At 48.8% G+C, this 27497-nt stretch overlaps 1 protein-coding gene across 3 annotated transcripts in view; it reads right to left on the reverse strand.

Annotated features, from left to right (window-relative positions):
- Rrbp1 (ribosome binding protein 1) overlaps positions 1-27497 on the reverse strand; it is a 62214-nt gene that overhangs the window by 13971 nt on the left and 20746 nt on the right. For 2 of the 3 annotated variants that reach the window (XM_087652219.1, XM_087652218.1), the window contains exons 2-8: positions 24657-26829; positions 10743-10891; positions 9709-9831; positions 5877-6029; positions 4927-5045; positions 3423-3576; positions 927-1065 (exon numbers count right to left, since the gene is read on the reverse strand). In XM_087652219.1, coding sequence (XP_087508345.1) covers positions 927-1065; positions 3423-3576; positions 4927-5045; positions 5877-6029; positions 9709-9831; positions 10743-10891; positions 24657-26808 — 2989 coding nt within the window. In that variant the 5' untranslated portion in view covers positions 26809-26829. 3 annotated transcript variants of the gene reach the window in all.

Raw genomic sequence — 27497 nt, forward strand, 5'->3', positions numbered from 1 at the left:
GTCTCTGACACTCCCTCTCCCACAAGGCTGATCTTCCAGGTCGGTCCTAGCTATTGCTTCGCACTGTATCCAAAGAGAACTTGAACAGAGCAGCAGACTCTCAATCCCAGTTCCCAGGAGTGGGAACTTGGCTATTCTCTTGCCTTAGCTCGCCTCTCCCCTCGCTGAAGCTTAGGACTCTGCCCCCACCATCTGACATTCTGCCCCTTTATCAGCACTTCGGTAGTCACTGCCCTGTCACACCTCACACTCACAGGAGAAGCACCAGGCTCCTGCTCATCTCCTCAGCCTTCTTGTCCTGGTGTCTACAGACATCTACTTCATGCTCACTCAGGGCTTTGCGCTAGCTGACCTCCCCTTTCACCATTCTTGCCTAGTCTTAAATCCTGCCTTCTACTTCAGAAAGCATACAGTAGCTAAAGGCATACCTGGCCTTCTAGAACAGAGGCTAGCAAGTTGGCTCAAAGGCTGCTCACTCCCTGTCATAAAGTTTTGTTTCAATGCCAGGACTACAGATCACAGGATATCAATGGCTGCTTTGCCCCCAGCAGTCAAGTATCATAGTTGTGACAAAAACTATCCATCTAGAGAGTCAAGTTACCTTCTGCCCCTCCACATACTGTCTGTCCATAAGGCATTGCTGGGACTAGTCCTTATGGCTAGCACTGCTGCTAGTCCAGTGCCCATGACAGGGGTCAGGAGGAATGGTGAGTAAGTGACTGTCATATTCTCATCACAGGCACTGCCTAAGCCTCACTTGTCAGCCCTGCCTTGCCCTACTGTCCTCACCTCATGTTTGGCCCTTACAGGTTCTACTCTGTTCCCAGGGGACAATCCTGGCCCACTATATGCAGGTTCCCATAGCAACCCAAGGTCAGAGGGCTCATCTGGGCGGCCCCAGAAAGAGCTACTGGCACTGCATTCACCTGCCACTCGCTGCTGCTGTTCCTGAGCCTTCTCAGCATCCGCTCGGAGGTTGGCATGGCTCGTCTGTGCCCGGCATAGCTCCCGGGTGACCTCCTCCAGGCGCTTCTGCAGAGCCTCTTCACTCTCTTTGTGGGACGCCTGAGGAGGAACAGAGGGAAGAGGGTTGTGAGGAGCAGAGGCTCCTAAAGCTTCGGGGCTGTAGAGAGCAATGCTCTCCGTGTGGCTGTCTTATTTACTGCAGTCTCTGCATGGTGGGCAAGGAACAAAGTTCAGGGCCGGGGACATGGCTCAGCGGGTAAAGGTGCTTGTCGCAAGCATGATCTTGAGTTTAATCTCTGGGACCCACATGATTGAAGGAGAACTGAAACTACAATGCAATTTCAACAAGAAAGAGACAATTCCCACATAGTTCTGAGCCTGGACAAGGAGTCCCTCAGTTAGCACCCCTTCAATGAGGACAACCGCCAGAGGCCTTCCTTCTGGGGGAGTTTCCCCATCGGTGACAGTCCTCTCCCTTGAAGCACTGCACTTGAGCAAGGCACACAGTTAAGTACCCATTTGTAGAGCACTTCTAGGTTTCCACTTAAAGCTTCAGCCATACAAAGCCATCAGTGTTCAACCATGTCTGACCCATAAAATGGTCATTTCTCCTACTTTTCGTCTGAATCTTGAAGACTTCCATGTCAACACAGACAGGTGCGCCTCATCCTTGCTCAGAACCACAAAGCTTTAGTGCCTGATGTTCTTCCTCTCTTGCCACTCAGTGGCTGAAAGGCCGTTCTCACCCATGGTGAGCTCAAGCAATCCTCCTCTGGCTATTTGTCAACCATTCCCATACACTGGGCCCTGGGGAGGAGGACTTGTCAGACCTTCTGAAGAATCTAACTCTGCAAAAAGCCAGATCTCTATAGAACTCAAGTTTGTCTGGGGCCTGGGTAGGTGAGAGGGGCCAGTCAACATTTAACTCTAGTCAGCTAACATGAGATCCCAGGTCATGCCTCAACCCCTTTAAGGAGCTGACAGAATGAAAACAGCCCCAACCCCTTCTCTTTGAAAAGGGCAGGGGTTGGGGATTTAGCTCAGTGGTAGAGCACTTGCCTAGCAAGCGCAAGGCCCTGGGTTCCGTCCCCAGCTCCGAAAAAAAAAAAAAAGAAAAAAAAGAAAAAAGGAAAAGGGCAATGTCTGCATGGGGTGGTGCTGGGCCAAATACTTTAATTAGAGACACCAAGACAGCCTAGAGCACCCTTACTGAGGACGGGCTGTGACCCCTCAGCTGTAGAAAAGCAAACACCATATCCAGGCCTTAGGGTGTAGGTCTTCTCTACATTCTAGTGAGAAGGTTGTCTCCGCTCCACAGGGAAGGCACAACAGTGAAGAGTGGTCTAGCACCTCCTAGAGGAAAAGCCTGCTTCTCCTCTGCCCTCCCATCACCGGAGCCTGATTCCCTACTTGGACTCTAATATCCTCACTCTCTTTGGAAACTGACAGGAACAGGACAGACAGAAATGTCACCCATGAAAAAACACTGACAGCCTGTCTTTGTCTCACTTCTTACGAGAAGGAATCAACCCAGATTGCAGGGACACTGCACATTTTTCTACTCACGGCCAACATTAGTTAGAATACTGGTTTCAAGAACAAACAACCACAGGAAATCATTCATCCACAGAAATAAAAATCTAAGACTTTGTACCCTGGAGGCATTGCCTGCCCTGGTCCCTAAGGAACGGGCTGACTCACACAGAAGGAGTTGCAGGTGAAAGAAGGACAGAATGAAAGAGGCCTTTCCTTTCAACAAAGTAAGCTGCAGTCTGGCATAGCCCCACCCCCTCCAAGTCCCACGGCAGAACAGGTGCTGCTCTCAAACCCAGAAACAGAGAAACTCAGCTTGCTCAGTGCTGACTGCCTCAGGCTAGGCTGATCTGGCTTGACACAAACTATCAGGAGCAGAAGCCTTAAGGCCCATGGGCTGACTGAGCCCCATGAGTGTTACCCAGCATGCTAGAGGACACCTCCCTCTTTTTGAAGGAGGCTGGGCAACCCCTTGAGAAACCAGCTTCCGAGCCACAGGATCTACAGGCAGTTAGTTTGCTTGGCCACTGCAGGCTGCGGTAGCTCAGGGAGCCAGACGGAGATCCAGATGCTGATTCTGCTGCGTCCTGGCCAGGCAAATTTTGAATATTGTTTCACTTCTCTGGGACACATGCTTCCTTGTGAGTAAAGGGCAGATGCCAACAGTCCCTACCTCACAGGGTAGGTTACAACCAGACTCATACTGATACTAAGTACTTATACCAATGCTTAGCACATAGTACCCTTCATGTGCTATGACTCTTAACAAGCAAAGGTCAAGGTTCAAGCCCCAAACACTGACTACATCCCCAGCTGTCTATCATGACTGGAAAGGGATGACTCTGACCAGGCACCATCCCTGCTATGCAATCAGCTCTGGTGGGCAGTGAATGGGCACTGAGGTGCCTACCACTGCTACTCACCTGCAGCTGTAGAATCTGCTTCTCAAAGGTGGCTGCCTTGGCTTCCAGAGCCTTCCGTTGTTGTTCCTCCTGCCGGGAGGCCTCTGACTTTTCCACTAGCTCCTTGTTGACCTTGCTGAGTTCCTGTCGGAGCTTTGCCAGTTCTGTGTTCTGCCTGCAAGACAGTCCGCAGCCCCAATTGAGGACAGTGATAGAGCCTGGCCACTGTTCCTCCTTCTAGCATAGCTGCCTTTTCTGATTTTAGTGTCCACGTCTTGTCACTCGTATTCAAGTAATTTTTGCACATCAACCATGTGGCTTTTGGTGTTTTATTAAAAACGGGTTGCCAACACAGTATGTGGACCAGAGAGAGCAAAAGGCTTCTCCCAGACACCACTGGAAAGTCAAAGGCAAGACCGGTGCACGGCACCTCCGCTCACTCCTGGCAGTGTCTGGGCAGCAGCCCACAGATGCCAAGGGTCTTGTTTTGCTGGCAGATGTGATGCCAGCCCAGGGAGCCTCCTGAAGGCACTGAGAGCACTTGTCCTGGCTCCGTGTTCTAGCAGAGGACCTGGGAAGTCATGCAAAACTAGAGCACAGGGCACTTAAAAAAAGATTATTCTGGAATTTCAGGAAACTTAATGGAAAGGAAAATTGAGACTAATCAAATGTCCACTTCTGTCACTAGTACATATGCTACTTCTTCAGGAAAAGCATAAGGCAAGGAGACAGACGGAAGCCTGGCTGAGAGCTGGTGTGGGGCTCCTTAAGTCTTTAGCTCATGCACTGTACAGTGCAGAGCTCCGAGTGACCTGGTAAGGGCAGTGTGGAACCTGGGACTGCTTAGGACTTGTAGAAGGAGCCAGGACTGGTAAAATCCACCTGGCTGCTGTATACCCCACCCCCACCAGGCAGTTTCTGAACTGAAGGGAGGCAGCAGTTGACAATTGGGTGGCATTTCCCCAAGCTTCAGCACTTTCTCCAGAAAAAAAGCATCAGTAAATTCCACAGTGAGGTTCCTCAATCCCATATCCTCCCAGTGGAGGACTGAGACCCCAACAAGCCCTTACTTATCCTGAACAAATCTGCTTTAATACTCTGCCCTGTACCTCAAATAGGGGATGCAGTAAGAATGAGCATGAAAGTGCCACGGTGCCCGGATGCCAGCACAAGGACTGAGAGGCACCTGGTATTATCCCCTGCCCACCAGACTCCCCTCAACCTCAATAGCCAGCTACAAGCTGGCATACATCAGCTCTTTCTAAGGCATCGAGACGTGAGAGCTCTGAGACACCTGCCAAAGACTCAAGTGCTCAGAACCCACATAGAGGCTGGATGTGGGGAGAGTAGAAACTCACAGGTAGCTCTATATACAAGAGCCCTGTGTATGACTGCCACCCAGCCCCATACCCAGAAAGGCACTAGATCTCACCTGCTATAGCCTACACAAGACTCACAAAGTCCACCCATGCTCTAAGTCCTAGGGGACATGCTACCACAGTCTTTGCATGGGGCACTGGCTTACTTGCTTTCCACCTGGCTGGTAGCCTGATTCAAGGCATCCCTCAAGATGGAGTTCTCCTGCTGTAGGCGGGCCAGCTGAGTGTTAGGACCATTCTCCAGCTGTTCCTGAAGAGTCCGGATCTGAAAAGGTGCCAACAGGAACATCAGGGCGTCTGTCACTCACACAGAGAACTGACTGAACCTGCATCAACAAGGTCACACACAGCTCAGAGGGGAAGCTCTGGAGGCTGTATCTGCTCCCAAGGAAGTCAGGACTGCTGATAAAGCAAGGGGCCCATGCACGGTGACATGCCAGGGTCAGGGTCTCGGGGACAAGTGTGGACCTCCTTCACCACCATACACAACACATCTCTCTCCTCGCTGCTCTCTACACTCAGGGCTTCAGATGTATGCACATAACACATCTGAGGCCACACGGGTGGTATACTATTCTGAGGAAAAAAGCACAAGGTCACAAAGCACAACCACCTGAGCAACAGCTCACTTCTTGTTTTTCTGAGCCCACATGGCACCCATGGCACATGTGGCACGGAGGCTGTCATGCCCAGAACGAGCCAAGCATAGGTTTCAGAAGATAAATGTCAGACTCTGACAATGAGGGTCAGTCTAGACAGGCAGTCACCAGTGTTGGTCTCCAGACCCAGGCTAAGTGTATGTTCAGGTCTCCTAGTTCATGCAATCTTCCCAACCACACACACAGAAAATGTAATCAGCATCACTCCAGACTCACCTGGAGATGGAAATCCTCTGCCTAGGGTACTACCTGACACAAGGGTCTTTTGAAAAAGTGCTCTTTAAAATATATTTTTAATCTTCTTGGTTATTAATACCAGAAACATACAGAAACATTGAACCAAATTCAACCCCCAGCAGACATCCTCAGGCCCAGCTGAAGCCTCACCCTCTGGGCCATTATGACGCACTCAGGCCTGTCCCTTCCCCTGTGCCCACCTTGCCCTGCAGCTGTTGCACCTCCTTCACATGGTCCTGATAGCTGGCCTGCATCCGCGCCTGCACAGCTGCAATCTCCTGTTCCCGGGCTACCAGCTGCTTCTTCACCTTGGCCTCCCCAGCCGCAGCCTTGGCCTTCTCTGAAGCCATCTCCTGAGAAGAAACGACAGGTGGGGTGAGTGGCCTCATCAAACAGGCAGAGACTGGGCCACATTATTTTCTTGAAAAGCATTCAAAAGGTAAGGTTCTAAGTGGACACTGGTTCTGTCTGTCTAGGCTGGAAAATGAGTACTGTCACCAGCTCCACTGGTGCTCTGGAATATCCACTGGCATATTCCCTCGGGATCTGGCACCATTGCCTAGGCCTAGTGGGGCCCTGCATAGACTTCTAGGCCCAGAAGGTGTCCACAGATTTGCCTCCAGATTGAGGCTGAAGTGTACCACCTGCCATTTCACCTTGGGCTCCTTAGCTGTCAGTCCTGGTCTTCTGAGTCTCCTGTCCAGGCACTGGGGTGGACACACGGTAGTCCAGCCCAGAGTGAAGTGCCTGGCAGACCACACTGGAAAGGTTCTCCAGAAGGCTTCACCCTCCTTGTCCTACAGAGTCACACCTGGGCCCTCAACACTTAAAGGGCTAAGGTGGAGCTCCCAAGGGTGCTCAAGTCCATAAGCTTCTTCAGATACTATCACACTGCGCTCATCTCTGCCAGGACCTTCCACCTGGGTGCCAGACTCTGCAGATGACTGGCATGACTCCAAGAAAGATCACTAAGCAAGACCCTTCCCAACTATAAAAATGTCACCACAGGAATAAAGGAAACGTAGAAAGGACTGACATGAAACAGTCTACCACTCTCACAGGCTCCCATGAGAATGCAGTAAGAGGAACTGTCATATGGTCAGTAACATCTTCACATGAATTTTCTCACTCAATGTTTGATGCCACACACACAGAAAATGTAATCAGCATCACTCCAGACTCACCTGGAGATGGAAATCCTCTGCCTAGGGTACTACCTGACACAAGGGTCTTTTGAAAAAGTGCTCTTTAAAATATATTTTTAATCTTCTTGGTATTATGTCAAGAATACAAATACGAACAAACACTCCTCCCTCAACTGCAAACCACCATAGGGCCTCAGTAGCCATTTCCTCACATCTGCTGGGTGGGGGCCAAGCAAGTCAAAGTGTGTGTGATCCAAGGCTCACAGTCTGTAGGCAACCAGATACAGGTCTGTGGCAATGGTAATCGTCTCCATCTGAGAGCTCCATTCGAGTGCTGAGGGCTGATAGCCAAACACCCATACAGGATACTGACAAAATGTTAGCCCATCGAAAGTAGAGGAAAACCTCAGGAGCAAGAAGGAGCAGGGCATACTGGGAGCAGGCAACCATCCAGAGAAGAAAGGAAGGCCAGATGCCAGAGACTAGACTTGGGGATAGAGGCTGGAGCTAGTGATAAAGTATCAAAGGGGTGTAAGGAGAGATCAGTACTGGACCTCCTAAGCTCAGGGGAAACAGGATGTGGTCAGGGGATAGAGAACCATAGCTGACACTGGCATTAAGTATCTTGGATCAGAGCCAAGGGCCACACTCTGGATGGTGAGGTGGGTAACAAAAATCAAGGCTTCTAGACCTGCAGGCCACACCAGGAACAGACCACTGCCTCAACCCAAGGAGGGTGGGGCATGGTGAATATGTCTAGGAATTAGATGCCAATGTGGTTTTTGAAAATATGTCACACAGCCACCTCTAAGGGACAGCATGGCACTGAATGTGACCCTGTGCTGGCCATTTCTTCATACCTACCACCCTGTCCTTGGTGAATGTGATTTCAGAATGGGAAAGGGCCCACTCTATCAGAGGTTGCAACCTCCTCATCCATCATACCCTAAGCCCTTTCTAAATTAAAGGGCACAGACCCAACTAACCAGCCAAGCCACACAGAGCCTGCCAGGAATCTAAATACTACTGTAGCCTCTCACTGTACTTGACTTTGGGAGTAAGCAAATTTCTGTTAGAAAATTAATTTCTCTTTCTGTCTAGAAAGATGGTGTCTTAGTTAGGTTTGTATGTGTGTGTGTCAGGGGGGGGAGTTGTTTGTTTGTTGGTTTGTTCAATTTGACATAATCTAGACTCACTTGAAAAGAGAGAAGCTATCCCTGGGCAGATGGACCTGGCTTATGTAAGAAAGCAGACTGAACAAGCCAGAAAGCAGCTTTTCCCATGGCCTCTGCTTCAGTTCCTGCCTTGAATTCCTGCCCTGCCCTCCCTCAGTGATGGACTGTGGTGATGGACTGTGACCTGAGAGTTATAAAATGAAACAAACCCTTTGCTCCTCAAGTTGCGTTTGGTCATGGTGTTTTATTACAGCAATATAAATTCTTTCCCAGGTAAAAGGTACAGAAAAATTGCTTCTCAGAAAAGCAGACTCTGATTCAGGGAGGCATGGTAGTCACCTGATCTAGGAAGGTGTGCTAGCCACCTGATCCAGGAAGTGGGAGGGCTTTCCCAAGTTCTATGGTATTAATACTCTCAGCCCTACTGTAGCCTAGGCCTAACTCCTAACATGACATAGTGTGCATAGTTAAGAGGAGACAGCACACCTGCTGCTGTCAAGCCAGGTAAAGGTCTGCATTCTAGTAACCATGTGTGGACACCTTGGGAGTCTTTCTTTTCTGCTCCTGAGCATGACCTCCCAAAGAGTGTTATTCAAAGGGTTGGGGTCTCGCCAGCCTGACCCTCAACCAGACTTTTCTGTCTGGCTCAGAAGCATAGCCACTGAATTAAGGATAAGGTCAACTTGCCTCATTTCTGTCTCCAATAAGCAGAGGGAAATATCTAAGGAAAGGGTGATGTCTAAGATGGTGTCAGACCTTTCTTTCTTTATTGAGACAGGGTGTCTCTGTGTAGCCTTCACTGTCATGGAACTCGCTCTGTAGATGAGGCTGGTTTCAAACTCAGAAATCCACCTGCCTTTGCCTCCCAAGTTAAAGGCGTGTGCACCACCACCACCACCCGGCATCATCAGATATTTCTTGACCCAGGCCATCTCCCTGAAGTCTGCTACTTGGGACAGAGAAGGCAGGGAATAGCAAAAGAAAACCCACAGCACCTGGCAGATGAGACGACCTTCTAACTTAGGGGATACCAGGCCCATGAGGATTCCCTTACCCTGCTCATCATGTCCACTGGGGACACTTGGACACCAAGACCCACTTCCCAGAAGCAGAGAACAAAAGGGAGGCTCCAGTAGGTTCAGCAGTGACTAGCTTTCAGTGACTGAGGACCTGGCATGTCCTGAACAATGTTCCAAGCCTGTCCCAACAGCAAGCCTGGCCCACCACCACCTGCCATTCAGAGTTAAAAAACCTTCCAGCTAGTCTGGCTCAGAGAGCCGAGAACTCTCCTGAACATCATTCCACTGATGTCAGACAAAGGCAGCAAAGCAACCTGGGCTGCAGTTCTCAGGAAAACCACCAGCATTAAATGTGCACCTCCTTTCTAGGTCACTAACTCAAAAGACCCTGGTACCCTGGGAGCCACCAGTCTGAGACCCTGGTCTCTGCTCAACTGCATGTATTCTTGGACCACAGGGAAGGAACCCTCTCAATACCACACTTTACCTCTTTAGGCAGCAGTAAAACATCAATGAAAACATTCTGGACTTGGGAAGAGCCACACGCTAGGCAGACAAGCCCCGGCTGAAGCCACCTGTCTCAGAGGCAGCCCTGAGCCTATCCTGATGACCAAAGGGCATCTGTGGCCCTGGGGCAAGGGGATCCTCAAAGAAAGAGAGGGGGGCTGCCTTGCTTCTGAGCTTAGGCTATACCTTGTTGAGTTCTCTTAGTTTGCTCTTGGCGACAGCTGCATCCTCTTGCTCTGTGGCCAGCAGCTTTTCTTTCTCTTCTAGTTGGCGCTTCAGAACTGCTACAGGGTCACCCTTCTGAGTGGCCTAGAAATGTTGACAAAGCCATGTTACCAGGGAACAGAAGAAGACACAGCCGTGCACCCCACCCCCCCTCGGCTCTGGCAATAAACAAAAGCACAGCAGGTAGCATGGGCTTCAAGATAAGTGGTTCCATCTGATCTTAGCACAGCATGGGAACAGATAGTCCTGTTAATCTACCCAGTCTTTAGGAACTCCCAGATCTTATACACACAGATGCTTGGGGTAGTTTTTATAGTGATGGTATTTCCAGTCAGTCTTAAAGCTAGAGAGTGCAGACTGGTGGCTACCTGCTGAAGTGTGGGAGCTAGGACAGAAACCCTGTACTCTAAAGCCATGGTCTGAGACAAGATGGGACAATGGTCACCCTGACCCTGGGACACTCATACCCAGGGACACCCTCATACTTACTTGCTGAGAGCTCTCAGCAGCACTGAGACCATACAAAGCATGGCATCCCCCAACACCTCCAGCCACTGAACTGACCAGCAAAATTACCATCAACCCAACCAGTTAAAGAAAAACCCATGCATATTGCACTTTCTAGACTGGCCAGGGGCACTAGGGAGTGGGAGCTTGCAAGTCTTTTGAGCTTGCCATGGTAGCTCAAGGGACATTATGTTCAGGTTTTTTCCTTGTGTGTTGGCCACCCAGTTGGCCCACCCAACTGGGTGTCTGTTCTAACCCCAGAAGCACAAGCAGCACAGAGGCCCTGCTCTGCACTGAGTACACAAGCAGTGGTGATCATTCAGCCCAAGCACAGACAGCAGTGGCAGGATTCTCTACGAAGAAGTGAAAATTGTTCTAGAACATTCTCTTTGCATTTTGACAAGACAGCTCCTGGGCAGGGGCAGAACCAGGCAAGACGTTCATCTCTAGGGAAAGGGGTCCGCTATATCAGCCCTGCAGTGGCCTACCTTATGCCAGGTGTCTTGAATGACTCCAGTCTTCTCAGAGAGGATCTCAATAAGCCGCTGGGCCTCGCCCTCACTGAACACCATGCTTCCAACTGTGGAGACCAGTGTCTTGTAGGGCAGGAAAAGAGGGCTGTCGCAATCTGGGGGCCCTGAAGTGGAAGGAGCAGGGGCTTACATTCTACCCCAAACAGGTGGATATATAACAACATCCATGAAAAGGTGGCTCTGGTCAGAGACAAGGAGCACTCTGTTGTATGGTACAGCGGACTTCTTGATAAACGATGGTCTGTGTGCCTAAAGTCCCAGCCAAGGCTAGGAGCAGCACCCTCCTTATTTCCTAGTGGTAGTAGGGATCAAACTCAGGGGTCAGTATGTGCTGGACAAAGGCTAGCCTTTGCCCTGTTCCTTCTTCCTCTTTTTAAGTTATCAAGACCGAAGCTGTGTAGGAATTTGAGGTAGCTTTGTTGATAGGGCTGGTTCAAAGTTCAGCACTACATATAAACCAAGTGGTGGCATATGCCTGTAATCTCAACACTTCAGAAATGAAGGCAGGAAGATCAAGGTCCTAACAGCTACACAGTGAATTTGAGGCTAGCCTGAGTTGCATTAGACCATACTTCAAAATAAGTAAATAAACAAGTAACAAAAATGGCGCTGCACAAAACTATGCACAACCCATTTTTCTCAGTTTTTTTCCCTCCATTTCTTCTTTTTCTAGTGAAACATTTGGTCCATCTCATTTTCTGTGGTTCAGGGAGATTGCCTTATTTACCCCAGCATCTCTATGGGCACTGCCTGCCCATGAGTATCCAGGGTACTCATCATTCAATCCAATGATGTCCAGAACCATACATACACAGAAAAGCTTGGAGGGTACCAGAACTCTGCTCCCCACGGTCAAGGACAAGCATGCTAGTTTCCCTAGAGGGAGCTCAAGTAGTGACTGGCTTCAAAAAAGAAATGGCTGTGCCAGGTCTCCCAGAATGAGCTCTTTACTCTCTAGATACAGACCACTTGCTTACCGCCCCCCCCCCAAAAAAAAAATCACTACTCCCAGTCTCATTGATACCCATGCAGCCTTGCAGGCAAGAAAAGAGTGAACTGAGATAGCTCACCTAAAATGAATGCCTGGGAAATTGCTCCGTTGACATCTAAATTTGTCTCACAATTGAAACAGATGGCCAAATGCACTCAAAGAGCCGGACAAGGCCCCCCACCCCCCACCCCCGCCCACCATGTTGAAGCTCAGCTAAGCCTACCTTCTGAGGACAAGGAATGGAGAAGGCTTCTACAGCACTGTCACAATATTTTTACTTCACAGTCATAATATTGTCATTACAAGTGGAAGCACTTAGCGTGATATCATAATAAAGGAAAGGTGGGATGTGGGCGGGCTGGTTGCTAAGAGCACCTTATTTTATATAACGTCTTACCTTGGGAAAGTGCAGTAGATTTAAAAATAACCACACCAGCATTAAAAGGCCCAAGAGCTTGTATTGCCAAGAAAATGGGAGAGTAGGTGTGTGGGGACCCCATTTCTTAATTTCAATGAAATATGTATGCACATACAACTAATGGTGGACTTGTACATACTAGATATAATCCCGAATGCCGCAGAGCTAGAATAAAATAAAATAGAACAAAACAGAATAAAATGAACTCACTCTCCGGAAAAACCCCTACTGATACCTTTTTTGCTGTGTTTTGCCACACACACCCCCAACCTTAATAGATAGATATTCACTGCCCAGAGTTGAAAAGACACAGGTGAGGCAGGGCAGCCTCTTAAGCCTGTGTGGAGCTGAAGGCTACAGAGACATTTCCTTTCCTGACTCAGAATGGTCCTGGCACCTCTGATAATTTGTGCTTGCAACCCAAGACTCCTGCAACTTGTGATGTGCTTCAGGCAAAGAGTTTACACGGGTTCCAAAGCCTTAGTATAGACAAGAGCATAAAATAGTAACCTAAAATACTGGTTGAGCATCAAGAGCACCCAATTTGGATAAATTCGGTGAAGTATGCTGTTAAAATTCATCTCAACTGTTTCCTTTTGGCCTATTCTAATGTGGCGAGAGGGACTACTAAGTTAAGGCTATGGGTCATACTATATTCCTTAGACTATGCCCTTCTATCCCCATGGACCTCTAAAGTGCTCCTTGACAAAAATCTTAGAAGCACCTATCCTCAAGAATTCCCCAAGTGATTGAAATCTCTAACCTCTTAAATTCTCCACCAGAGGACACTCTTCTAGTAAGGCATGCTGGTGTGTACCTGTAATTCCAGTACTTGGAGGTAGAGAGGGAGTTTAAGGCCTGCTGGGGTACATGAGGCCTTATCATAAAGAAGAATGGGGCGGGGGAGTCCAAACAAAGACACTGCCCTTTAGGCCCTGTCCCTCGAGGCTCAACTCCTCCCATGGGAGGAAAACATCTGGCTATCACTGCTGAAGGAAGTCTTGCTATTGAATATCATCTCAGGCACAAGGCTATGGGATGCTTCAAGATGCTTCCAGCACTGTCTAGAAGTTCCCTCCTATGCTACACAGTATAAATAAATAAATTAATTAATTTATCTTAAAATAATGAACAAACAGTTGTAACAAATGAAACAATCCAAAGAAATGTAAGTAAAATTGAGCCTTCTCTGTCTATTCTGCTTTTCCACCCACAGAAATATTACCTTCGCCATACACACTCTCCTATAACTTCACAAAACATTTTTCATCAACTCCCTTAGGCAAATTAAATAAATAATAAATACATAAATAGGAGAGCACTGTCTCTGAATCAGAGGCAGTAAAACTGACAGCAAGGAAGAATGAGCCCCTGGGTGAGTCCTATCCAAATAGCATGCCCACAGGAGCCTAGCACATGCCCAGCACCCCACTCACACCTCTAGCAAATGCTTGAAGATTCTAGTAATTCTTGGTATTGTGAAATCTTAAAGTATTAAAATAAACCTACCAGAGACTCCATATTTAATCCATTAGCCATGGCTTTAAAAAGAGCAAGGGGTTAGGGAATTCTAGAAGAGGTCGGCTCCCTGCATGGCACCCTGGCAGCCTGGGTCTGGCTCACATTGGTTGATGGCTCTGGTCTAGAGAAGAATGCAGCAGATAGACAGAAAGGAGTAGCTACAAGACAGCATCAACCAGATGTGGGGGACACAGCCACACACTCCCCTTGGACTAGGCCATTCAGGAATGAGGCACTCCACAAAGGAACTTTGGGGGCCTAAGGGACCTGCGACACAGCACACCACTCCAGGTAACAGCTAACAAGGGAAGTCAGTCCAGAAACTTTACAGCTGTAGACTATCTAAGAGACTGGACCCATAGTGCTGGACGCTAACTCCATGGTAGGTAGGAAGGTAAGTAGGCAGGTAGGCAGGCAGGCAGGCAGGTAGGTAGGTAGGTAGGTAGGTAGGCAGGCAGGCAGGTAGGTAGGTAGGTAGGCAGGCAGGCAGGCAGGCAGGCAGGTAGGTAGGTAGGTAGGCAGGCAGGCAGGCAGGCAGGTAGGTAGGTAGGCAGGTAGGCAGGTAGGCAGGTAGGTAGGTAGGTAGGCAGGCAGGCAGGCAGGCAGGCAGGCAGGCAGGCAGGCAGGCAGGTAGGTAGGCAGGTAGGCAGGTAGGCAGGTAGGTAGGTAGGTAGGCAGGCAGGCAGGCAGGCAGGCAGGCAGGCAGGCAGGCAGGTAGGTAGGCAGGCAGGCAGGCAGGCAGGCAGGTAGGTAGGTAGGTAGGCAGGTAGGCAGGCAGGCAGGCAGGCAGGTAGGTAGGTAGGCAGGTAGGCAGGTAGGCAGGTAGGCAGGTAGGTAGGTAGGTAGGCAGGTAGGTAGATAGGTAGGTAGGCAGGCATATAGGCAGGTAAAGACAGACAGGGGCTAAACAAATATATCTCTCTGAGCCAAGGCCAGTCTATGGGCCTAGGCTAAAAATGCCAATTTCCAACTCAGCCCCTTTCAACTGTCTCCTTTAACCACTGGCTTAACCACCTCCTGCCTCAGTTTCCTTGTCTGTAAAGTCAGTGATAACTGTTCCTCCCTCATGGCCTGGCTGCAAAGATTAACTTAATTTGTGCTTGGAATGAGGCACCGGGAAAGCACTGAAAATCAAACTAACTGCAGGGCCAACTCTGGAGGCCCAGCCATTAGGACCCACTCCTTGGACAGCCAAACTCCTATCCCTTTCCAGCTCAAGAGTGGAAGAACTCAGGCAAGGGTGAGGCTCAAAGAATGGCCTCTCTGAGGCCAAGGCTGACTTAGAGACTCAGAAAAAGGACAGACTGTTCTTACTTCTGAGGCACACAAGCTTGAGGGAAGAGGATATGCCTCCACTGACAAGAAGCCTGTATGTGCTTAGTGCCTGGACTTCAAAACTATGATGCAAACAGTTTGCTACAGAAATACCTTCCCCACCTAGGAAATGAAACTTGTAAAGAGGTACTTAGGAGTCTCTTCTCTGTCAACTGTGGGCTCCTCTAGGAAAATTTGCTCTTTGGCTGCATAACCACCAACTCCCCAGTGAATGGCCTCGGCAATAAGATGATGTTAATATAAGGGGGCCCTGAGACTTACAGCTCCCTGCTCTAGCAGCCACCACCCTACACTGTCAGCTATACAACAGCCCTACTTTCTCCACCAGCAGGGAGCATCAGCCCACTCCAGGACTTGCCCTGTGAGCACCTACAGATAGCTGGAGGCTAAATGGAGGTGAGTACTACTGTAGGTTCCTGAACAGCCCTGCCCAGGACAGGCAGGCCCAGCTTTTTTCTAAACAGTGTGTGCACTGTACCCCTGAGAAGTCTACAGATGCCTGGCTTGGAGAGGTTAAGTAGAAAGGAAGACGACAGCTATGCAACACAGCAGGCACAGGGTGGTCATGCAAGAGAGCTGCATGCTGGGCCTAGAGAATGCAGATACAATGGAAGCCGAGGCTGAAGCACGGGTGCTTCCTCAAGCACTACTGAGTAAAGAGGTAGCAAGAGGTCTGAAGGAAGGGGGCAGCCCAGGAAGTCTGCAGGATCCAGGACTTCGGATTCCCAGGAGTAGAGGGAGGTAGGGCTGGAATAGGAACAAAATTTCACCAGCCCCAGAGATCTGGATTTTACCCCATAGACAAAGTGCAGTAACTAAAAGGGAACACTGTGTGGAATGCCAAGAGGAACAAGGCTTGAAGAAGACAGGAGAGAGCCTGAGCCAGCACTCAAGCCTGAGAGTATTCAGGCGACTAAGTGTGAGAAGCCCAGATCATAACCAGGGGACACTTCACAGTGGGGCCTGACAGAAGCACAGGTGGGGACTAATGAGGACTCATGGCAAGAACATTCATTTTCTTAGGGACTGTCCAAAACCCATTCTGAAGGCCTTTCCCTCAAATGCTGGACCTTCACAGCAAATGGCATGGACGGTGTGAGTTCCTAGGACAGCATCTCCACAGGAAAGAAGTCATATCCTAACCTTAAGCAGATTCCATGACCAGTCCATCTTAAGCACCTCAGCCAAACTGAGCTGTGCTACAGAAGAGTCAGGCCCCAGACCTCTAAGCCTCTTGGGAGCCCAGTTCCAAGTGATCATTTACATTTACAACCAAAGATCCAGGAACCAACCAACGGCAAGGACTGTCTAACATTACCACGGCCTCTCCCCAGTCATACATTTATAAACTGTGGCCAAGAAGTCTACAGGAAAATACAAGCCCTCAGAAAAATTAGAATACACCCTGGTTCCTCCCACCCCTACTTACTGCTCTCCCGTCCTCAGTCAGGATGGCCCGGGCAGCATGTTCAGGCAGCCCTTCCCAGAGCAGGCCAGCCAGAGAAGAACAGCTGGGCCAGAGCCCTAAAGGGTCAGACACAGCTGCGGTTCCCAGGGCCCTGGCACCAAGCACAGAAGCTGTGGAGAGGAGCTTATTAAGGCTCTCCTCCTTGATAAAGAGAGAATAACCTATAACCAAGCTGGAAACGTATCCTACAGATAAATGACTGTTTTCCTCTTTACACTTATTTTTCTTTTCTCCAGAATTCAACAGAAACAATTTTATATCTGAAACAAACAAACAAACAAACAAACAAAACCAAAAACAACAACAACAACAACAACAACAAACCGCACACATCACAACAGTTGTTAAGACAACTATGGGAAAGCCTGCGCAAACTCTCTGCTTGGGCTTTCAGGCAGAATGCTCGAGACCAAGGCAATAGTTTCAGCAAGCAGTCACACTTTTCCTTGGTGCCTACAGAGCAAACCGTGCGTTAGCATGGGCCTCACCACAGAGACCTGGATAGTGTCTGCAGACTCAGCACAGCCACATCAAGTAGTCACTAGATGGGGGTTTCCAGAAGAATGCCAGCCAGCAGCTCACAGTGACACTTAACTTACTTCCCTGGGTGTCTCCTTACACTCTTTTTTGGAGAAGGGAAGAGAGGAAGAGAGAAGAATCGGGGAGAGGGTGAGAAAACAGGGACTTGGGTTTTGAAGAACTCACACGGACAGCAAATACTGCTCAAAGCATCTAGGGTTTTGTTCAGAGATTCAAACCCTGACACACAGTTGACGTCAAAGAACAAAGGTTACCAAGGCTGGTTCTGAGTACACACCTGGTGGCTTCAGCCTGAAAAAAAGGGTGAAGAGTTAACTGTATGAAGGGTGGGAAGGGGTCTCAGGAGGGCTGCTGTGCAGACCCTGGGCTGCCGTCTGCTGGCCACATGACTTCTGCCAAGTCTAAGCTGTCCGTATAGAGCAGGCAGAGCTGGGCTAGCTGTGAGCAGCACAAATGCAGGAAAATCAACAGCCAGCACCTGGACAGAGCCTGGCTGCACAGGACGATGCCACACTGCAGACAAGCAGCGGGATATGCCAGGTCTGGGCAAGGCACCCAAAGCACGGGTGAACAGGCAAGGGTGGAAGGGAAGGGAGCACCTGCAGCCCAACCACTAGTTTTAAAGAAAGAGCTCTGACCCGCAATGTAAGCCCTCAGTAGGTTTTCCTGCAAGCTCTGATCGCCCTTCTTTATCTCGTGTCATGCCCCTGTCGAGTTACAGCTCTTTTTACACTGTATGTCCTATTACACATGTCTGCCCGCTCTGCAGGTAGAATGGTGTTCCTGCAAAGCTGCACACAGGAACTCAGAAACCTCCACCAGCACCCGCAGGACACCCCTAGCTTCAGGGCACAGAAGCATCTTTGACATCCATCTTACCTCAGCTTACAAGCACTTACCAGGTAACAGGTGCCAGGGCCTGGGTGGGCACTGGCATCTTGTGGGAGGCCTGAGAACTTCTAACTCCCCGAAAGGACTAACAAGGTTTCCGCCGCCAGAGATGCTCCAGGAACACACAGACTGGAACTCCAAAGTGGAGTTCGTTTCTTTTCCAGTTTAAAAAAATACTAATACAAATAGAAAAACTAGGAAAATGTGAAAGGGTAAATGAAAGATACAAAAAAAGTACCCACAATCCTACCTCCCAGTGCTGTCCTTTCTCCCATGCAGACCATGAGAGACTCATAAAAAGCCTATTTCTGTTTTCTACATTTTGGAGGGTGGTGGGATTCTCCTGGCCATGACATCATGGTCACCTGGCCCCAGAATAAGGGGAAGGAGAGAGTTCTTCAAAAAGCCACGCACAAAGTATGACAAAAGTACCAGAGGCCCTGTCCCACTAAGCGGGATGCCACAGGCTCTGTGCTAGAGTCCTCATCAGATCCTGGTCTCAACTCTTCCCTCTAGCAGGAAACAAGCCTCACTCCAGTTAACAGTTGCCTCATTCTAGAACTCATGCTATCTGCGGGCCAGGGAACTATGCAGTCTATTTCCTATATCCAGACCCACGTAGGATCTAACCAAAGCCATTTCTACTGCAATCTCCTGACAGCACACCACCAAGAGGCCGTTCCAAGTGATCAGGGCAGCCCAGCTCAGGGTGGGAGGCAGGTGAGCATAATTAAGAAGGCAGATTAAATCCAAAGATAAAAATAGATTTTAAAACCACCACCACATACCCAGGCTTCCTAAGCATCCTAAAGGATCCTTGGCACAGCTGCTGGACTACTCAGAGTGCAGCAGTGGTACCCCAAACACTTCAGTTCAGGGGAGTTTTCACTTCTCAAGGATTCTACCAATTCCCAGTCCCTAAACATTCAGAAAAGAATCCCTGCTTTTTACTTCACAGGCCATTGTTTCTCCTCCTTCTACAAAGAGCTCATAACACTCCTCTGCAACAAAAACCCTTCTCAGTTCAATGTAGAACCACATAAGCAAGGGTTAGCTCTGAAATAATCAAGCAGGCCTCTGTAAATCCCCAACTGTTTTTGGAGATCGAGGAAGCAGTCTTCTTAAATGAAAAATGTACCTACCTTTTGACTTGCAATTATAGCCCTAGGAATTTACTTTAAGAGACACACAGCAATATATGTATCTCACTGCAGCACCAATTTTAGCACCCAAAAGAGCCTGCACACCACTTAAGTGTCACTTAAATAAATCACGATACATTCACACCACAGAATGTTACATAGCCAAATGTGGCAGCTTTGCAAGCATGGATGTGGCAAGATGTCACCAATACACTGTAAAGCAAACAGCAGTTTCTAGCTGGGTATTACCACAGCTTGCATGTGATAGCAGTGTCTCCAGGGTCCCCCAGAAGTGAATGGTGACAGGGACAGAATAGCAAGAAAGACTTTAGATTTCCACCCCATCCATACTCCTCTACTATTTACATTGTTTGCTGGAAACATACTTTCATGTAATAATACATTTTTTAGGAGCAGGAATCAGGTGTTCATTGCCAAACACTGCCACAGACAAGTAGTAAGAAACCATGGCATGGCCCCCAATCAAGCTCTGAAAGAGCTCCAGCTGGCCTACAGAAACACGCCCAGGCCTGCCTCCACACCTCCCACATCTCCTCTGTGATACCTGTCATCAAAGGCCTTGCACCAGCCAGGGACAGAGTGACTGGTAATGCAAGCCCAGTTGCATCCTGGACTGCTCCTGCACCGTGATGTCATTAATGCCTTGCTATATGAGGGACAGTGACAACTAGACCTACGTAGGGGAGTAAGTGTATATGATACACATGGCTATAAACCAGGTCTTCATAGAGATACCTGCAAGATGACCCAGGAGGCCACCTCCCTCCAAATGGTTGCTGCTTAGAACATGGGTGTCCAATGGGACTTTCTGATGGTGATGTTTTATCTCTACACTGTTCTAAAGGGCAGCCGCTTGTAACATTTGACAGAGCTTTAAGGGGCTCTAAGTATGATCAAAGAACTTTGGACTTACTTTGGATTGATTAAATGAATTTAAATGGTCAGGAAGACCAATGTCTCTTAGTGGAAAAGCACATCTCTCCACCCTAATTTGTCCATAGCCAGTTGTTAAAACCTCATGATGCCAAGGGCCCCTCCTCACACCCTGCCCAAGTCTAGGTCTCCTGAATTTGTGGGAGGAGCTCCCTTCCCTAGCCTGCTCTATACCAATAACAGAACCTGCCTGGTAAGCGTTTCCTGGATCCTCACAGCATTACCTCAGGCTACTTCATCTGCCCAGCCCTAGACTCCCAGATGCCTAGCACCCATCAACAGTTCGGCCACAATTCCTTTGGGCACTTGTGGTCCCCAGAGTACAGCAGCTCTGGACAGACACACACTTATTTGTGGCCAAAGGCAGGGTGTCTAAAGCCAGGCCAACTGGGACCAACCAGAGCCTAGCCAAGAAGAGTCGGAACACAAGGTCTAGCTTTGTGAAAACATTTAGGACTGCTTGTCATCCATGCCTGCTCACCTGGCTACACTCACAGCTGCAATGTTTGATAGTAGATCAGGTGAATTCTAGTACACTCCCCCTCCATGTACCAGACTAAGATGATTCCATGAGCCTCTGGAAAGTGCGATACTGTCAGATTTCATGCCCCAAACTTTCAGTTACTATAGTCCATGCTTCAGTGAAGCCTGTAGTACATTCAAGAGGATGCTAGACAAAGTGAGTCCAAGTTTCCATTGGAGCTGTGATCCAGTAATCCAAAGTACTCCACTAACACCTGGCTTTGTACTTGATCCCCCACCACCTCCACCCCAGGTCTTCACACTGGAGGGCCAAAATCAGGATTCTCCACTGTCTGTGGCTAAGTGCCCTACTTTGCCCAAAGTTCCCCAGGTGTTTTCTCTGCTCAGCAGCTGTGAGAGTTACCAGACGAGCAGGCATGCATGAGAAGCAGGCCTGAGTGTTTTCATAGATAGATGGATGGATGATGGATGGATAAAGACCTTTGGAGTCACATGTCCTACTTAGAATCACCAGTATAATGGAGGGAAAGGTCATGTGTTTATTGAACCCACCGTGAATCTCCACCCTGTGCTGACCACCATCCACAGAGGCGGAGAGACACTGCAGGTGCTATCTATATGGAGTACCTGCTTTACTCTCCCCATCATGCTGCTTAGCCATGGCTGGGGTTGGGTCACCCTCCCATGCTAACATCAATCAAGAGAATCGTGGCCAAGAATAAGAAATATCTTTAGAGCCCAGGAACTAGGAAGGGTGGGAAATATATTTTGCTGGAGGATAAGCAGACTGTGACAGAATCCATTAGACAAACCTAAATGGGTGGTCTAGCCAAGGGCAGCCAGGTCCCAAGGGACCAGATAAAGCACTATATATAAATGGACACACCAAGCTCTCCTTATAACCCACAACCATCAGGGGCCATACTGATTGGGTCATTTTCAGATAACCCTCAGAGCAGAGCCAAATATATGGTGCACCTATAAAAACAGTAACTCACGACCATGTTCTTGCCTGCTTTGGTCTGACAATGCCACACAGGGTCTGGCCACTGCACTAAGACATGATGAGAAGACATGATTCTTTATCTCCACCATCATCTTCCATAAACCTGCCCGTGGAGTGGAATGGACAACCTCCACATAAAGCATGCTCACCCTGCTCACATCACAGCAAGCAGGAGCAAGTCCCCTATATGTAACAGGAAGCTGAGGGGAGTCTTGATATCGTAGAGGTGAGATGGGGACTCACTTACCTAAGGGTACTAAGTGGGAACAGAGTTATGAACAGCAAAAATAAGAATTCTCACAGACCTTCACACACCCTCAAAGACCTATGAGTTTTCCATGGCTCACCACGGAACCTCACCAATAATATACTCTCCTGGTTCTATAGGAAAAACAGATGGTAACCCTCTTAAGAGCATGATGGCTCATGTTCATATAGGCTAAGACAGGAAGGCCATTATTTTGGAGCTAGCCTGGGCTACAGTGACAGATCCTGTCTGGAAAAGAAAAAAACCTAGAAGAGGCAGCTAACTACATAGACATGTCACTTGGGCAGTAAGTACCTGGGATCTCAGGATTCACAAGTGCTTATGAGTGCTTTCCGTCACCTGCCCTGAACTTATAATGCTTGAAAACCATGGTCCCTTCCTTCTCTGTGACTCTAGCTCTAACCTGTCTTCAAGACTATACTACCTCCTTGACAATCCTGGTCTTCAGTGAGGCACCTAAGCTATGAGGCTCCCAGTAGTGGGTCCTGCTCTACGCTTCAACAGTTACCGATGGGAACTGATCTACTGCAGAAGCCTGATATAATGATCTACACAATGAGTTTGCCAAACACAAGGAAAAGCAGCCCAACACCCCTGCCCTGCATGACTCTTTCTGGACTGTCTCAGCATTTGGATGTTATCATTATTGCTTTATTCTTTGGGGGATAAGGAATACAGCATTTAATAAAATATATCAAGACCCAATTTTATGCCCCTACAGTAATTTCAAAAGGCCATTAAATAAGAATTTTAATGAGAAATTATCTACTGCAACATCTCATTAGGATTTCTGTCCCATGTGGCCTTGCACCAAGGAGAATGATATCGAAGGCCTTCCACACAGGTGTTTCCAACGTCAGGGGGCGCTGTCACAGCCACAAGAGCCAATGCCTTCTTCAGGGTTGCTTCCAATTTTTGAAGAATAAAATATCAGCACACTGCATAAAAAAAAAAGTCAAAGAACAACTGGACTCTAGCTGTGGGACAGCCAGCACTTTGCCTCCACAGGTCCCCCATCCAGATCCAACCAACCTGGGATCAAAAACATTAAAAAAACCAAAGCCAAAAAAACCCCCCAAAAAACAACAACAACAAAAAAACAAACCCCAAAACCAAAAACAATGTGCCTCTCCTAGCAAACATATGCAGACCTTTTCTTTGAAGTCATTCCTTAAACAATACAACATAACAACTGCTTACACAGCGTCTGCATTGCTACAAATGTAGCTCATTGGTACAAAACTTCCCTAACCAAGTCAGAGCCCCCGTTTGATCCCAGCACTATATGGGGTGGATAATAAACACATTTTTTTTTTAAAGGAAAATGAATACAGGACTTTGGGAGTTACTTATATGCAAATAGGATGTCATTTACGAGGTGACAATATTTGCAGATTTTGGGATTCACAGGGAGGGGGAGACAGGTGAAGAAAGCCTGTCTATTTTTTAAAGTTGTTTTTGTTGTGTTATCCCGTATTTAATGCCTTTGACTTCTTTCACTATCACACTGTTTCAAGAATTTGGTAGCCTACTTTTCTGAACTTAGTGTCAACACTGTGCCATCTCTATATGTCTCCATGGGTCTTAACATCTCTCACCACTGACATTGGTGGCTGTGCTGTGCCTGGGTCAGCAGATGCAGGGTCCACAGGCAGTCTGGGGGCATCAAGTCCACTAAGCATCTGTGTGCTACAGTTCAGCTTCCTCGGGGAGACCTCCTGGGAGAATTCCTCAAAATCCTGTTAGTGTGCCAAAGTGTTTTTCACCAGTCACACAAATTCAACTTCTCTTTAACCCTGACTAAAGCTGTACAGTTACCACCCACTAAAAATACCAAAGTAAATCAGTGTTCTGTGATGTCTATCTACTTTCTATCTATATAATATAGAATCCACATTAAGTTCTAGAGTGCTTCATTAAATGACTAAGGAAGAAGGGATGGGGCAATAAGGAGGAAACATTATTTCTTAAAAACAATAAAGCTGACATTAGGTAAAGTATGAACACAGAACAGACTGACAAGATATAGCCAGATGTTCAAGAAAATTTGCCAAGCTACCCTGCCTACACTGTTCCTCACATCTCACTGTGCAGTCCCTCACTGGAGACATGGTGAGTGCTCTGCACCTTGTCTGGGGACCATTCACATGACTTGCCCTGAAGAATGAGATGTAGCTTGAATGTGACTGATCAAAATGACTTATGCCTCTGCTACAACTCTGAGAAGCCCTCTGCCCCTGTGAGACACAGATTCTTTAGCCTACATCTCCAAATGACTTCACACATGCCAATAGCCCTGAGCCAACTCAGTTAAGGCACAGCAGGGGGCAGAGCCTCTCAGCAGACAGGCTCTAAATCAGCCAACCTTAGCTAATCATAGAGACAGGAAGCAAAGCAGAGAACTGCTGTTGTAAGGTAACAGAATCGGGGATGCTTGTTGTAGAGCCTTACTACAGTAGCAGCTGACCGACACAGATGGCACCATGTTATGTACCTACATCCTCCAAAACGAAGCACTCCCACATGCAGAGGATGGAGGCTCACAAAACTCAGGAAGCCCAAGACTCAGAGGCCCCTCCTCAAGGCTACATAACCAATACCATCACTGGGCTATGCTTCTTGCTGGTGATACAGCTCCCTTAGACTTATGCATGCTCCTATGAGTAAACACTCACCCCTGCTCCTGTATAAACCCCAAGAGCTCAATAGTTCAAGACAGACTTGGTGGAGTATCTCTCTAGCGACCATCAGTACCCTATCTGGGTGAAGACAAAGTCAACAGCAGAAAGCCAACCCATCAGTCACAGAGAACAGCTTTCCTTCAAGCTCACAGAGCAGGCAGAGACACTCACCAGGCTCTCCTTTTTTCTTTGACTTCTTCTTTGCAGGTGCCTCTTGCTTTGGTGCCTCCTGGCTCTGGACCATGCTTGCATTTTTACCCTGAGCAGGAGTCATCTCCGACTTTTTACCCTGACCGGCAGCTGCATCCACTTTTTTGGCCTGGTTGGGGGATCCTTCTACCTTTTTGCCTTGATTTGGGGCTCCCTCTGCCTTTTTTCCCTGATTGGGGGACCCCTCTGACTTTTTCACCTGGTTTGAGACACCCTCTGTCTTTGTGCCCTGATTAGCAACTGTATCTGTCTTTCTGTTCTGGTTGGGAGCCCCCTCCCCCTTCTTGCCTTGGTTGGGATTTCCATCCCCCTTTTTGCCCTGATTCTGGGACCCTTCCCCTTTCTTGCCCTGACTTTGAACCCCCTCTGCCTTTTTACCCTGGTTCTGGGCCGCCTCCATTTTCTTGCCCTGAGCTGGGGTTCCTTCTGCTTTTCTGCCCTGGTTTTGCATACCCTCTACTTTTATATTCTGGTTAGGAGACCCTTCCCCTTTCTTGCCCTGGTTCTGGGCCCCCTCTCCTTTCTTGCCCTGGTTCTGGGCCCCCTCTCCTTTCTTGCCCTGGTTCTGGGCCCCCTCTCCTTTCTTGCCCTGGTTCTGGGCCCCCTCTCCTTTCTTGCCCTGGTTCTGGGCCCCCTCTCCTTTCTTGCCCTGGTTCTGGGCCCCCTCTCCTTTCTTGCCCTGGTTCTGGGCCCCCTCTCCTTTCTTGCCCTGGTTCTGGGCCCCCTCTCCTTTCTTGCCCTGGTTCTGGGCCCCCTCTCCTTTCTTGCCTTGGTTCTGGGCCCCCTCTCCCTTCTTGCCTTGGTTCTGGGCCCCCTCTCCCTTCTTGCCTTGGTTTGGGGTTCCCTCTGGCTTCTTGCCTTGATTCTGGGCTCCTTCTATTTTTTTGTCCTGTTTTTGAGTTGCTTCTCCCTTCTTGCCTTGGTTCTGGAGTCCTTCCCCCTTCTTAGTTTGATTCTGGCCTCCCTCCCCCTTCTTGGCCTGGTTTTGGTTTGCCTCCCCCTTTTTGCCCTGATTTTGGGCCCCTTCTACCCCTTTCTTGGCCTGGTTCTGGACCCCCTCACCTTTCTTAGCTTGGTTCTGGGCCCCCTCCCCCTTCTTGGCCTGGTTCTGAGCCCCCTCTCCCTTCTTGGCCTGGTTTTGGCCCCCTTCGCCCTTCTTGGCCTGGTTCTGAGCCCCCTCTCCCTTCTTGGCCTGGTTCTGGGCCCCCTCTCCCTTCTTAGCCTGGTTCTGGGCCCCCTCCCCCTTCTTAGCCTGGTTCTGGGCCCCTTCTCCCTTCTTACCTTGGTTCTGGGCTCCCTCCCCCTTCTTGGCCTGGTTCTGAGTCCCCTCCCCCTTCTTAGCTTGGTTCTGGGCCCCCTCCCCCTTCTTGGCCTGGTTCTGGGCACCCTCTCCTTTCTTAACTTGATTCTGGGCCCCCTCTCCCTTCTTAGCTTGGTTCTGGACCCCCTCCCCCTTCTTAGCTTGGTTCTGGGCTCCCTCCCCCTTCTTAGCCTGGTTCTGGGCTCCCTGCCCCTTCTTGCCCTGACTGCTGGTGGCAGGAGCACTGGCCTTAGAGCCCACGGGGGGCACAGCCACCATAGGCACCTCTTTGGGTGAGGCTTCCAAGATGGCAGACTTTGAAGCAAGAACCTGGATGGAATTCACAATAGAACTGACTGCTGGCTCCACCTTTGCCACTTTTTTCTCCTTCTTCTTTTTGTCCTTAGGGGAGGAAGCCAGCTTTTCCTGAGGCATGGCTGGTACAGTGGCTACAGGGGTACGGCCCACAGAGGAATGGACTGAAGTTGGAGCCACAGCCACAGCTGGTACGCGCATTGGTTCCTTGAGGATGATGGTCACATTGGGATCCAGGTCGTGTTCAGGTATCTTCCCATTAGGCTTCTCTTCCTTTTTCTTGGTCTTTCCTTTCTTCTCCACGGTTTTCTCCTTCTTTTTCTTCTCTCCTTTCTGGTGGTGAGTTTTTGCCATCTCCTTGCGCTGGTTGGCAAGGGCTTCTTCATATGACGTCTCCTTCATGGAGAAGGTTGACACCAGGAAGATGCCGATGGCAGAAACAACCATAAACCCGCCAAAGACCACAACCCCCAAGGTCTGAGTGTCGTAGATATCCATCTTGGCTGGCTTGCTTTCCACCTGCCAACACATACAAGTAGATTACTTTCTGGAGAAATGGAAAAACTAGACAATTTTCATCCCTTATCACCAAACTTAAGATTTCTCACCGTTTTCAGACTAAATTCAGAGTAGGAGCAAAGCCATGTTTGCTCCACTTTCTTACCTGACCCCTTCAGAAATGGGTAATTTTTACCTAGTATATCAATACTTCTTTTAGTGCTGGAGATAAGAACAGGCGGATGGAGGGGTACAGGGGAACAACTCAAGTTTCTAATGTTTTGTAGCCTCCAAAGCCCATGGCCACAGCCCAAGTTCAAGGTGCCCCCTTGAACCTGCCCCATTTAAATCACTCATGAGCACAAGTGCTGACCAGAAGTGAAACAACAGGGAGTAGTGGCAACATGGAAAAGACAGCAAGGTTAAGTAATATGGCTGCATATGCCACAGACACTACATATAGCTAAGTAAGAGAACTTCTCATTTTTCATGTTGGGCTGAAATCTGTACTTTTTATGTTTTTCTTCAATGTAAAACCGGCTGGTTTAATTAAACAAACCAACACAAACCCCAGTCAACACCAACAGATCCACAGGCTTTCCCAGCAGGCTCCTGGCACACCACACTCTGCTTTGTGACCAGAGCCCTACACAAAGATACTAGGGTCAAAGACCCTTGGGACTGCAATC

The sequence above is a fragment of the Rattus norvegicus genome, chromosome 3 (genome assembly GCF_021556685.1).
Source record: "Rattus norvegicus strain SHRSP/BbbUtx chromosome 3, alternate assembly SHRSP_T2T, whole genome shotgun sequence".
Lineage (NCBI taxonomy): Eukaryota > Metazoa > Chordata > Mammalia > Rodentia > Muridae > Rattus > Rattus norvegicus.